The 13,969-nt window shown below is 42.6% G+C and overlaps 2 protein-coding genes across 2 annotated transcripts; one reads left to right on the top strand and one right to left on the bottom strand.

Annotated features, from left to right (window-relative positions):
* Positions 1–82: 82 nt before the first annotated feature.
* CSUI_000616 (tcp-1 chaperonin) lies at positions 83–928 on the top strand (the record flags this gene model as incomplete). Its single annotated transcript, XM_068060849.1, has 2 exons — positions 83–297; positions 814–928. Coding segments are annotated over exons 1-2 (312 nt in total), but the record flags the coding sequence as incomplete, so codon positions are not given.
* Positions 929–2,008: 1,080 nt separating this feature from the next.
* CSUI_000615 (hect-domain (ubiquitin-transferase) domain-containing protein) lies at positions 2,009–13,967 on the bottom strand (the record flags this gene model as incomplete). Its single annotated transcript, XM_068060848.1, has 7 exons — positions 11,507–13,967; positions 10,509–10,640; positions 6,193–9,671; positions 5,251–5,388; positions 3,939–4,096; positions 3,408–3,487; positions 2,009–2,117 (listed from the first exon to the last, which is right to left on the bottom strand). Coding segments are annotated over exons 1-7 (5,337 nt in total), but the record flags the coding sequence as incomplete, so codon positions are not given.
* Positions 13,968–13,969: the final 2 nt, after the last annotated feature.

The raw sequence follows: 13,969 nt of genomic DNA, 5'->3' as shown, positions 1-13,969 counted from the left end.
ATCTTCAATCTATCTATCTACATGAGAGAGAGTGTTTCTTTTCTATCTATCTATCTTTCTTTTTCTTTTTCTTCTTCCTTTTAGGTGAAGAGAAGAAATATGGAGAGATTGACGTTATGCTGTGGGGGAAATCCAGTGAATAGCGTGGAAGATTTGACGATAGACGACCTCGGATCTGCAGAGCATGTGTATGAAAAGACTCTAGGAGATGAGAAGTATACTTTCGTCGATGGAGTGAGACACCCTCGGTCTTGCTGCATTCTCATTCAGGCCCCCAACGACCACACCATTGCACAGGTAAGAAGAAGAAGAGACAGAGATACACTATACGCGCTGATAACGTGCATGCATGCATGCAAGAAAGAAAGAAAAAGATGAAAGAGATAAGATAAGAGAGAGACAAGATGAGAGAGAGAGATTTGATAAGAAGGAAGAAGATAAGATTCCAGACAAGATAAGACAGTTCAGACAGAAAGAAAGACAGAGATAAGAAGGAGGAGGAGGAAGAAGAAGAGAGAGAGATAAGAGAGAGCCTTGAGAGAAAGATAGAGACAAAGAAGAAAGAAAGAAAGAAGGAATGAAAGAGATAAAGATGAAAGAGAAGAAAGAGAGAGGGAGAAAGAAAGGTGGCAGGTTTGCATAGAGATCATACAAAGAGAAAGAGAAGAAGAGATAGTCGGGTGAAAGACGAGGTGTATCTGTATGTAGCTAGAATGATATACATAGAGGCAATTGTATATCTGTATGTCTGCGACCCGAATGTATATGCATGTATGTGTCTTTCTTTCCTTCTCACTCTTTCTTTGCGTGTAGATAAAGGATGCTTTAAGAGATGGCTTGCGATCTGTGAAGAATGCGATAGAAGATAAATGCCTCGTACCTGGAGCCGGGGCTTATGAAGTCGCCGCATACACCGCTCTACAGGTAAGTAAGCCTATTCTCTCTTTCTTTCTTCAACTTTCTTTCTTTCTTCAACTTTCTTTCTTTCTTTAGGATTGTTTCGTTCTCACTCTTTTCATTTGTTTATTTTCTTTCGTCATTTTTTCATTATGTCTGAGTGCCAGAGAGTTGATCGATGGCTCTTGTCTCACTCGTGTCTATCTAGATGTGTGGCTAGCTATGTGTCTCTGTCTATATGCAAATGAATGAAATGCTTTGCTGTGGAGACACCCCAACCCTCTCCATGACCCAAAGATGAAAGACGGGCTACACACTTCTCCTGTACATAAACTCGTTCATCTATCTATCTATCCATCCTAAATCTATCTATCTTTGATCTATCTATCTATCTATCTTTAATATATCTTTAATCTATTCATCTATCTTTGATCTACATACACATGTGCAGATACCAGAGAGTCTTTCTTCATTGTTTGATACTTGCTAGGGCATACACGAAGAGAGCTACTATAGGAATAGAAATACTTAGGGAGGCAAGACGAAGGGTCTGCTTTATCGATCATTAGGCCTATATCGATACATACGTATGTACATCAAGTAGACAGCAAGAAACCTGTGAACAGAAAAAGACACTTATGAGAAGTTCTACACGCTTAGGAAAGCTACTAAGGTTCTCTCTTGTTCTTTTTCTTCTTCTTCTGCTGAGGTGTATGTACACCTATAAAACGGAGAAGAGGGATCAAAACAGACACTCTCCTGGTAGATAAGGAGAGATAAAGACTAGAGTAGACCATGCAAAAAAGACAAAATTCCCCACATAGATCTCTATCTCCTACATATACATACATATACACAGCCAACTCGCACATATAATATGCTCTACGCATATCTAAAGATCGGCCTATATACGGTAAACGCAGATACACGTACATAGATGGGAAAGCGCTGATAATGCAGTCTAGTTATATGAGGGGGCATTACTAGAGCGATCTAAGCTTCCGCCTCAGACATCGAAGAGAAGAGAAGAAAGAAAAACGAAGCAGAAAAGAGAGAATTAAGAGAAGAAGATCGATCGGAGAAAAGAGAAGAAGAAGTGCGTGCGTACTTGCTTAAGAAGAGGACGGGTTAAAGGGGTGATGAAGATCTGCTTATCAAGAAGAGCCTTTCCAATTAACAGTCCGATAAAACGAAAGAAAAGAAGATGAGACTCATTCACCCTGTGGGTACAAGAGAGCACAAAGAAAGAAGGAAAGAAAGAAGAAAGATATGAAAAAGACACCTATACACATCATGCATATGTACATAGAATAGGTGCTATATAAGCATATGGTTTGGAGATAGAGAGCCCTCCAAGGAAAAATATAAAGACATCTTGATAGAGAAGTCCAGAGAGAGTTCTCTAGATCATTCACTTTCCTATCCCTCCTCTTCTTCTTCTTCTCCTCCTCCTCATCCACTCCGCCATACACATAACACAGTCTTTACCCACGCAACTCAATGACACATACAAACTATCTACCTATCTATCTTTAATCTATCTATCTTCAATCTATCTATCTATCTTAGAAATATCTATGTATCCTTGATCTATCTATGTATTAGTGTGTGTATGCGTGTATGAAGACCCTGGATACTCGAGGGACGTATGCGAAAGATCCTACGAGTATGCTTCGAGAGTATGTACAGACGAAGATGAAGAGAATGAAGGGCGAAAGACAACTATCAGCTGGAGTGTGCTTGTGGATTCTCTTTCTCTAGGAAATTCTTCACAGAGACAAGATCTCTCTTAGCACGGCACATAGCAAAACTTTCTATACAAACCTAGAGACACATCAATGTGCCTATACACATATATATATATATATGTACATATGCATACATATATGTATGTCTATACATGAATGTGTTGAAGATAGATTCTAGGCGTGATGTCCGCATGTGTTCTCTTTAGTCGGGTATGATAATTCATTCATTCCAGTCTAACGAGAGAAGAGGGGAGGGGTACATATACATGTATGTATCTACACATAGATGCATGCATATCTACACATGTACATATACATCCATATAGATCTAACTTAGTGAAATAATACGCGATAGAAGCCTCGAACATGCGGACCCTCCATACGCCAGCACTCTGTCTTAACATAAGGATAGATACATGCACTGTATGTGTTCCTATGTACTGCATACACACATATAAGTAGATGCGCATAGGTAGACATGCATATAGATACATAATTCACACAGACACGAAACACGAGCCATGTAGATAAATCAATGAAAGATAGACATAAAGACACATGGAGGGGGTGGACGTAGGAGCAATCGATGATACACTCAATACATCTCTCCAGGTAGATTCCCTACTACTTATAGCCAATAGGTAGATAGATTAAAGACAGAAAGAGAGAGAGGCTGAAGATAGATAGATAGATAGATCGGCATATGTATATAGATAGGTGTGGCTGCATACAGGAGTAGAGGCGGGGGGGGGGATGGCTTACATGGAGAGAGGGTTGATTTGGTAGGCAATTTCGTCTGTATCGCAAAACTTGAAGAGACCTAGATTCGGATCGAAGATCTTCTGGAGAAGAAGAAAAAAGAGAAAGGAAAGAAGAAAAAGAAGGGTAGTGATGACGAGGAAAGAAGGAAGGAGACAGCTACACCTATGTATGTGTAGTTTAGACCTACATCTACGCATAGGAATATGTATACGAATATCTATGTATCACCCATCTATGTATGAATATCTATGTATGACTATGTGTACGTATGAATGATACGCATGTATGAAGGATCATACCCATGTGTAAGTATGCTGAATCTACCCATCCCTAGTCAAAGACAGACATGCAGTACATACACATATACCTACATATGAAGAGACGAAAAAAGAGACAGAAGAGAGAGAGAGAAAGAAAGAAAGACCAACCTAGACAAATAGAAAGACACAAACAAGAGAGAAAGAAAAAGAAGGAAGAAAAGGAAAGAAAGAAAGAGAAGAAAGAAAGACAGAAAAGAAGATTGTTTGATACCTGTGAAATAAGAGTGAAAAATTCCCTTGTGGGTCCTCCCGCATCGGCCGCTGCAGATTCTCCTTGGAATTGAAATTTGAACTCCCGATGAAAGAAATGCCCTGACAGACCTCTTATCCGACTATAAGCCGATTGCAAGAGATCGTCTCTCGACAACTCTACACATTACCAGGAAGAAGAACGAGAAGAAGAAGAAGAAGAAAGACAAAATGAACAGAAAAGTGAAAAAGAACTAGATCCGATGACACCACAGACAGACACTGAAACACACACATATCTATTTACAAGCAGTCACATATGATTTCTGTAGGCACACACATATATATATATATATATATATATAAATATATATATATATATAGTATGTGCACTTTCTGTATAGACTTTATGTCTACGAGTATCGTCGCTTCTCTCCGAGGATGGCGAGGAAGGAAACTGAGAGAAGAAGCACGGAGACAGCAAGACCCTACGAGAAAAAGGAAGTGTACCAGAGGCAAACAGATCAATAGATAGGAGAGATAAATCAAGAAAATAAATAAATGAGACAGATAGAGGTACAGAAAGATCTGAGACAGATAGACAATTAGACAGACGGAGATACATGCCTGTAAATGTGCAGATGGATGGCTGGATGGATGAAGTGTATGTAGAAGGAGATAAAGTCTTCTCGAGTTGATAGAGATTCACTGTGTAGGAGGTGTATGAGGAGTTGAGAGAAGAAGACCACTTCGGCGAAGATGTCTATCTATCTATCTATTTCACACACAGGAAGCAAAGCATCTCTCCTTCCTTCTCTCTCTCTGTCTATACACCCTCATGGAGAGACACTTCAAACGCATCCATATGTATGGAATGTCTCTTGTCTCTCGATAGTCCTATCTCTATGGCTCATTTAACTAAACCTGAGCTTAGATGTATATCCCCACATCTATATCTATCTATCTATCTTTGATCTATGTATCTTTGATCTATTTTAATTCTACCTTTGATCTATCTATATTGATCTCTAGGCCCTCTATTTTCTGTCTTTTCTTCCTCTGAGAGGTCATCATCCTCCTCCTCCTCCTCCTTGTCTCCTTTCACATGAAAAAGAAAAAGAAGAAGAGCCAGGAGCACTCCTTCCTTTTGAAACCCCTCACTTTTCATTCCATTATTCACCTCCACCTCCTCCGCTTCTCTTGTCCTTCCCTCTCTTTCTTTCTTAAGTCTTTCCTTCTTTCTCACTCTTTCTTTCTTTCTTTATTTCTTTCTTTTTCGATTCGTTTGTTGCGATGCGACAGAGAGAGAGAGAGTGTCGTGCATGCATCCATACCTAGGACGAGCCATGAGTTGGCGAAGTGGACCCGCATGCTGCTTAATTGTGCGAGGAACCATGCCTTCTTCAACGCAAACGGAAAAGTCGCAAGAGCCCAAAACTGGTCGCGATCAGCCGTACGATGCAACTTAAATGCTACACACACAAAGAAAGAAAGAAAGAAAGAAAGAAAGAAAGAAAAGATGGATATGAAAAGAAAGAACAAAAACGTAGAGACAGGAGAAAGCCTTCTTCTTCTCCATCATATACATTAGTAAAAGAAAGACACATAAACGATCCCCTCAACTAGAAATATATCTATCTATCTATATATATCTATCTACATATACTTATAGATCTATGTATATGTATATATGTATGTCTGCCTGTATGTGTATATATGTATGTATATCTGTCTGTCTATGTGGATAGATATATGTGAGTGTATGGATGTATAGAGGCCTCTTGTCATAGACCAGCCTGGGTATGTTGATCTCCACTCGATAGAAAGGGATCTCTTTAACAAAGAAGAAGAAAAAGAAGAAGAGAGAAAGGTGAAGAAAAGAAATGAGAGAGGCATGCCAGTCATATAGAGCAGACGGCGGTAGAGAAAGGTGGAAAGTGACCACCCGAACAAAGGAGAAAAAGCACGAATGTGCGTGAGGAAATAGATCATCCATCGATAGGTACCTCAGTTGAAGATAAGAAGAAATACACTAGAGACGGATACATAGATCAAAGACAGATAGACTAGAGATAGATAAATAGATAGATAGATAGACAGACAGATAGTTTAAAGATAGACAGATAGACTATAGACAAATAGACTAAAGATAGATAGATGAAGAAAAGAACAACAAGAAGAAGGAGAACACCAAGAGAGAGAGGTGTACGTACACCTGGAGGAAAGTCGAGTCAATGAGGAAAGACATGTTTAGAAGCTTCCTTTCTTTGGTTTACCTCTCTTTGCAGAGACTTCATCTGTCCCCGCTCTTTCTCCTCTAATTAGCTGTAGGAGAGAATCTATGAAGAGATCTTGATTGAACGCACTTCTCTCTCTTTCATTCACTGTAGAAGAAGAAAAAGAAGAAGAAGAAGTAACAGGAGTGGTCGTTGTTGACGTAGAAGAAGTAGAGACCGTAGTACTCGACCCATTTCTATTCCTTTCTTCTTCTTCTTTTCTTGATCTTCCTTCTCCGTCTCTCTGTCCTCTTCCTTGCTCGTCTTTCTGTTCTTCTCTTTTTATCTCTCTACACATAAGCATCTGCTTGCTCCCCTCTTCTTCGTTTACTTCACGACCTTCTCTCCTTGCCGGAAATCCCCCTCCTCGATCTGGGCCTTGGTGGCTGGCTCGTCCTTCTTCTTCTTCCTCGTCTTTTCTTCCACTTCTTCTTCTCTGTTGTGCTTCTCTTCTTTGACGAAGGAGTGACCGAGTGTGGAGAAGCGAAGAAGAAGAAGAAGGTGAAAAGACCGGAGAGAGAAAACACGAAGAAGAAGATGACGACGACTGAGCGGGTTGAGTGGGAGGCAGCGAGAAAGAAGAAGAAGAGGAAGAAGAAGGAGAGGCAGGCGGAAGAGCACAAAAGGGGGGAGAAAGAGATGTTGAAGCCGTCGTGGAGGAAGAAGAAGAGGAAGAAGAAGGAAGATGCTGAGAGATATAATTCACGAAAAGACTCGGTGGAGATGAAAAAGATGACTGATAGGCATGAAATCTCCGACAACATACAGAGGAAGAAGAGGAGACAACTTTCCCATCTGAAAGACGTCGATTGCTTCTTTCTTCTTCTGATACATCTCTTTCTTTCTCATCTTCTTCTACTCTCTCTCCCCCTGTTGATTCTTCTTGTCTCTCCACCGCTTTCTTTCTCTGCTCAGGGTGTTCTCCTTCTTCTTCTCCTTCTTCTTCTTCTTCTCCTCTTTGTGGCAGGTTAGGTCCTTCGTAACTTCGGTGACAGGTCCTTCGCGAGACTCCAGTGACTTCTTCACAAGGCTCTACACTTTCGAGAGAAGAAGAAGCAAAGACAGCATGACGAGGAGGGGAGATGTTCTCTGAGAAGGCGGAAGGAGAAAGAAAACCTAGAGAAGACGCAGCAGTTGTCGTCGTCGTGGCGCTGCCTAATCCGGGGGAGTGTATAGACACCCCATCACGTCGAGAGGAAGGTGATGGGGAAGAAGAATACTTATCACGCTCGAGTAAACAAGTGCGCCCGCGCCGACCTCTTGGGAACGGTAGAGATAAGTAGGAAGAAATAGGAAGAACAACACTATCTTGCTCGGTGGTCTTCTTATTCTCCCTTGAAAAACTTCTCTCTTCTGCCCCCCCTTCTCTTAGACGACGGCGGGGAGGGGAACGATAGCCCGTGCCTTCATGAAAAGGAGGAGGAGGAGAAGAAGAGACAGCTTCTCCTGTAAGAAGAAATCTTGTTCTATAAGAGGTTCTATCTTCGAGATGAGGATTTGCACGATCATTCTCATGGTCATGGAGACTCCCCTCTCTCTCTTGTCTCCTTGTTTCGAAGCGACCTCTGTGAAGAAAGTGCAGAAATCTCTCTTGTCTGTGGAGAAGCCTTTCTCTCGCTGACAAAGTAGGGGGAGATGAAGAGGATGAATCTAGCCACACTAAGAAGCGTAGATTTTCGTCGATAGTTCCGATCCCCGGACGCAGTAGACGTCTCTCCATGATAGACATCTCTCCGGTATATACACCTCCTCTTGTCGTTCCTTCGTGCTGTAGCCCGAGATCTTCTTCTCTCTCACCTCCTAACTCTCTTCTCGATCGGAGAGAGGAGGCACGGCGATAGTCGTGTGAGAACACGCGGTCCCGACGGTAGGGCGGGGGGGCATAGGGAGAGGATGAAGAAGAAGAAAAAGAAGGAGAGAAATCGCCATTGGAAAGGAAAAGAGATCTCCTCTCTCGTGTTAACGAGGAATCCAAAGACAAGCCATGAAGCAAACGAGGAAAAGGCGAGACAGAGGGAGAGGAGGACGAGGAGGAGGAAGACGAATACATAGGAGGTCGGTATCTTCTTCTTCTTCTTACTCGAGGTGCCCTAACAAGCACGTCATCGTCATCTTCTTCATTTTCTTCTCTTCGACTTAAATCATTTCTACTGCTGCTGCGAGTCCCCTTCCTCATTTGATCAAGAGGCGCTTCCGATGGACTTCCTTGCCTGCGTTCTTCTTTCTCTTTCCCTTCTTCTTTTCTTGCTCTTAAACTACTACTACTACCACCACCCGAGCTTCCTCCTGCTCTTCCCCCTAACAAGTTTCTTAAGAACGTCGAAGGAAATTGAAAAGAGCCTCCATTCCCTCTCCGACTTCTCAAAGTCAATCTTCTTGTCCTTTCCTCTTCTCCTCCCCCTGTGACTGTGCCATTATCTCCACCTTGATCGGCTTTGTCTCTTCGATTCGTATTCTTGATGCTTAGATCTTCTTCGTGTTGATCTTGCTCTTGCTCTTCTTCTTCTCTTCTTCTTCCTCCTCGATCTCCTTCCACTCTCTCGGTAGTAGCCTCATTCCATGCTCCTAGGGCATCCTGAGATGATGCGAGAAAAGTTCGTGTTTCTCTCCTTTCTTCTCTTGAAGAAGAAATCTCACGAAGTCTCTCGATCATCCCTCCTCCTCCTCCTGCGCCTCCTCCTGCTGTTCTTCTTCTTCTTCCTCTTCTCAACATGAGAGAAGAAGAAGAAGAAGAGACGGGAGGTATGGGCTCTTCCTCAATCAACCAAAAGAAATGCCTCTCTCCTCTTCCTCTCCGAGAATAAGACCGATAGAGAGGAAAAGAAGAAGATGATGATAAAGAAGAAGAAGGATCAGCATAGGTGGACGTATCGACACGCAGAAGACTTCTAGAGGTCGTAAAGAGAGCAGGAGCTGTTCTGCTATGAGAGAACACTCGACGAAGGGGCTCGTCCTGATGGAAATTCCTTTCATCTTCTGTCCTAAAGAGAGAGAGAGGGTCAGAAGGCCTTCCACCACTCCTTTGACTCGCATCTCTTCTCCCAGAGTCATGATGACGATGACGATGATCGTCCTCCTCTTCTTCCTCGTGTTGTCTCTCTTGGTCTTCTTCTTCTCTTTCTCCTGGAGATGAGGAAGAGGGACGCGCAACCCCGTCGGGGGCCCTAAGAAGATAAGAGGGAGAAGCAAGTCTTCTCTCGAGAGACAAGTCTGGATGAAGAGACGGAGAAGAGAAAGAATTTTGAAGTCGAAACACAGATGTGGCGGTTACGGTGGGAGTAGAACGAGCAGGAAGAAGAGAGGAAGATGGAGGAGGTAAAGATGAAGATGTAGAAGAAGAAATATCCCCAACAAGAGGAGAAGAAGGAGAAGGAATACTAGCAAGAGGAGGAGGAGGAGAAGTAGAAGAAGGAGAAGAAGACTGGCGATCAAAAACGATCACCCCATCCTTCACATGACCAAAGCGATGATGCCAGCAGCTGCAATGAAAAGAAAGAAAGAACAAAGAATGAATAAGAGAAAGAAAGAAAGAATGAACAATGAATGAATGAATGGAAGAAAGAAAGAAAAATCTTGCAAGAAAAGGAGAGAAACGAAAGGCGTAGAGAATGTCCAACTATCTGTCTATATCTATCTCTCTCTATGAAAAGAAAACACTTGCGACCTTTCGACATGAAGAGTTTCCGGTGTATGTACACCCTTGTGTCTCTCTCATTGTCCTCCACAATTTTCACATCCTCTACAGACACATCCACAGACAGATGAGTCGATTGAAGAAAGTTGAAGAAAGAAAGATAGATAGATAGATTGAAAGTGGATTGACTAAAGACGCGTCGATTGAAGAGAGATGGATGGATGGATAGATTAAAGATAGATAGGTCACAGAGATAGGTATGAATGATAGCTGACAAAGATGAGAGAATTTCGAGAGAGAGGCACGAGGCTGCTGCCTTTTCGTAGATCGGGTTGCATCTGCTCCCGAACTTTCTATTTCTCTAAAAAGATAGAAAAGCCCGAGTAGACGGGGGATGACAAGAGCCGGAACACCCGCATGCATGCATGCCACATGCAATAGAACATACGAACACATCCTACACCACAAAAATAGACGCAATACAACAGCCATATCTACCTATCTATCTATATGTATATATATATGTGTATATATATATATATATGTGTGTAGACATATGTGCATATCTATGCATGTATCTGTCCATCTATCTATCTATGGAAGCAGATCGCATTAAGAAGGTAGAGAGTCTGAGACGCACGAGAGGAGACAGAGAGTGTATGTGTGTGTGGGAAATTCTTACGGTCCAGCAAGTCTTTGCAGAGACCCCCACTGATCTGGAGTTAACTGCACACGAAGCTTCTCAGAAATAAGACATCCGTCGATATGCACTAGCACCTGAAGTGTACGTACACCTGGTGCAAAAGGCTTTGAGCTGTTGACAGAAAGCATGTGTAAGTACACAGCAGGAAGAAAAAGAAGAACGGCAGAGAAACGTGCAGAACAAGAAGAAGAAAAATGATAGACATTCCACTCCGTCGAAAAGACGACCTTCCTCTCTCGCACGGAAACCTCTTTGAGACACCTACCACTTCACGCCCTAAATTCCACATACTATAAATATATATATATATAGTATACACATACATAAATAGAGGATATATATATATATATAGACATACACTATATATATCTACTAGATACATATATATACGGATAGATATAGAAGATGCATACAGATATATATGTATATATATGGCTATATGTACATATACGTGAACGGCAAGAACGTAGACTGAAGAAGAAAAACTAGAAAGAGAGAAAGAAGTAGACAAAGAGTGAGAGCGACGGTTCACCCCTCTACTATATAATGAGAAACGGCGGAAGAGAGTAGGCCATCGGGAGAGGTTGTAGTCATGGTGTCTCCGAATATAAGCCGACACCTCACTCTTGGATACGAATAGGAACCTCACAGCTCTTCGCTCTCCCTGTAGTGGAGCTAATATTCTTTATGGATACAAACACGCTCTCTGAAGACACATATCAATACAGATTCGCATATGTACATATCCAGGTGTATGTACAGTCACGTGACCAGTACTCCTGGAAAACGAGGTGTACGTACACCTGACTCATGAAGTATACGTCCACCTGGGTAACCGGGTGTATATACACACCATCACATGTTTTTATTTTCTATAGCATTCCTAACACATCTGCACATGCGCTTCATCCCTACCAAGACGAGAAGCGAGAGATGCAAACAAGAGATTTTCTCTCCGCAACACATGCACCTCTTACCATACTGGACAGATAATGGTAGTAGTAGCAGTAGGAGGAGCAGGAGGAGGTGACGGTAGGGGAAAAGGACGAGAGGAAGAGGAAGAAGAAGGAGAAGCTCCGGGGTGGGCGTTGCTACCTCTCCCGATCATAAGCATCATGCGATTGCTGATGGGGTGATCGGAGGAGCGTCGTCGTCGTCCTTCTTCTTCCTTTTCTCTTCTTCTTCTTCTTCTTCTTTCTGTCTCCCCTCCTCCTCCTCCTCTTCCCCCTCTCCCTTTGAAACCAGAAGATCTCCTTGTCCCCTGTGCAGCACGTCCCTCCTCATCCCCCGGGTGAACGACTTCTCTTCTTTCTTCTCTTTCTCTTCTTTCTTCTCTTTCTCTTCTTTCTCTTCTTTCTTCTCTTTCTCTTCTTTCTCTTCTTTCTTCTCTTTCTTCTCTTTCCTCTTGGTTTCTCCCAACTTTTGAATGGTATCTCGTGAAGTGACTTGTATATCGATGGACGGTTCTTCTTACGCGATCTCCAAATGCTTCTTCTTCTTCCTTCTCTCCTTCCTCCCCCCTCCTACTGGAGCTCGGCCGATGATGCGAAGGGTCTCTTCTCGACCGATCTCTTTGATGAAGAAAAGTCATTGTCCTTCTCCTCTCTCCTTGATCCACTTGACGTGCTTCTTCTTCTTCCTCTTCTTCATCTCTTTTTCTTCTTGGTCGCTTCCCAGCTAGAAAGCTAAAATGTTTGACAAGAACGCCTCTTCCTTTCCCGAGAAGTTCAGAGAAAGAAGATAACGAGAAACTGGACGAGGCAAAGAAAGACTCACGATGACTTGTCGACCGAATCTTCTCTGAAGTCCCTGATTGCCGGCCCACATGGTCGACACTCTCTCTCCTTCTTCTTCTTCCCCTCGTCGTCGTTTTTTGTCTTCTTCTTCTTCTCCCCCGACTATCTTCGCCATTCTGACGACTATGACTCCTACTACTACTACTTCTACTGCTACTATGACTTCGGTTCTCTTCATTCACGGCGCTACTCATGCGTCTCGCAGGATGAGCAGAAGAAAAGGAGGAGGCCGTTGCCACCCCTCCTCGTGCTACAGATGATGTACGGACTGACGGAGAGGCAGGAGAGGTGTGTATCTCTCTTCGACGTCTTCGTTCTCTCTCTTGTCCGTGTCCTTCTTCGCTTTGTAGGTGTGAGAGATCTCTTCTTCTGGAAAAAGAAGAGAAAGAAAGAAAGACAGAGCTACCCGACGTTTCTCTCATCTCGAGGAGAAAAGAAAGAAGAGGTGTGTTTCTCAACTGCTTTGTCTTGAACGAGGAAGCTCAAAATGCCGTCACGATAAGCAAGAGAGAAAGGAAGAAGAAGAAGAGGAGAAGAAGATAAAGAGAAAGAAAAGAGAGAACAACGGCCACAACACGAATGAAGAGATCATGGTGGAAAAGTAGAAGAAAAGAGACGGAGAGAGATCCCGATGAAAGAAGGCTTCTTTCTTTCTTTCCTTCGCTGTCTCTTTGGTCATAGAGAGAGATCGAAGAAGAAGAAGAATCGAAAATGGACTTCTCCTTCTTCTACACGAATGTATTTATCAGCTTCTTCACGAGAGTCTAAGAGAGGAAGAAAGAAGCTTTTCGTTAAAGAAAGAAAGAGAGAAAAGAGAAAGAGACAGAAGAAAAGCTCTTATCGACACGACGAATGAGCCGTCAATACACTCGAGACAACATGTGCACATACGCTGTCTTCTCTCTGTAATGGAAAGGACAGAAAAGAGAAGGAAAATTTAAGACAAGAAAGAACGAGGAAAGAGAAAAAGATATGAACCGACCATATGAAGTACCACGAAAGAAATGGATGAAAAGGAAGCAAAAAAGCTAGAAGTAGAAGAGCGGCTGAAGAAGGAGGTAGAGATAGCGACGAAGAGAGAAAGCCGCCTTCTACTGGGGCGTAGAGATATACAAGGAAACCTAGAAGGGAAAAGAAGAAGAAAAGAGATAAGCAGGAAGAGAAAGAAGAAGGAGAAAAGATAGAAATGAAAGAAGAAGAGAAACAAGAAGGAACCAGGTAGAGTGTGACTGATCTACTTGAATTTCCTTTCTATCGCCAGGAAGGTGTCTGAAAGAAATCTCCGTACAGCAATCTCCTTCTCGCTCTATTCCCCAAAAAGTCAACGAGAAAGAAAGAAAGAAAGAACGAGGAAAGGGATCTAGAAGAAAGAGGTCTTCTCTAGACAAGGGAGCGAGAAGATGAGAGAAAGAATGAAGAGAAGAAGAAGAAAGCGAACCCACTGCTAGGAATTCTTCCCCACTCCTCGAGTGCCTCTCACCCTTACAACTCCTCCCAGAAAAGAAAGAAAAGGTACCAAGAAAACAAAGAGAAAAAAAAGGGAGACGATAGAAAAGAAGAAGATAGATATATAGATAAAGGAAAGGAAAGTGAAGGGGAGATAAAGCTTAGTCGCGCATGACTACGTGTACTACTACTTACTCT

This window comes from Cystoisospora suis, assembly GCF_002600585.1.
Source record: "Cystoisospora suis strain Wien I chromosome Unknown contig_232, whole genome shotgun sequence".
In the NCBI taxonomy this organism is placed as follows: Eukaryota; Apicomplexa; class Conoidasida; order Eucoccidiorida; family Sarcocystidae; genus Cystoisospora; species Cystoisospora suis.
The sequence above is the reverse complement of the archived record's forward strand: the minus strand, read 5'-3'. Positions and strand labels throughout refer to the sequence as shown.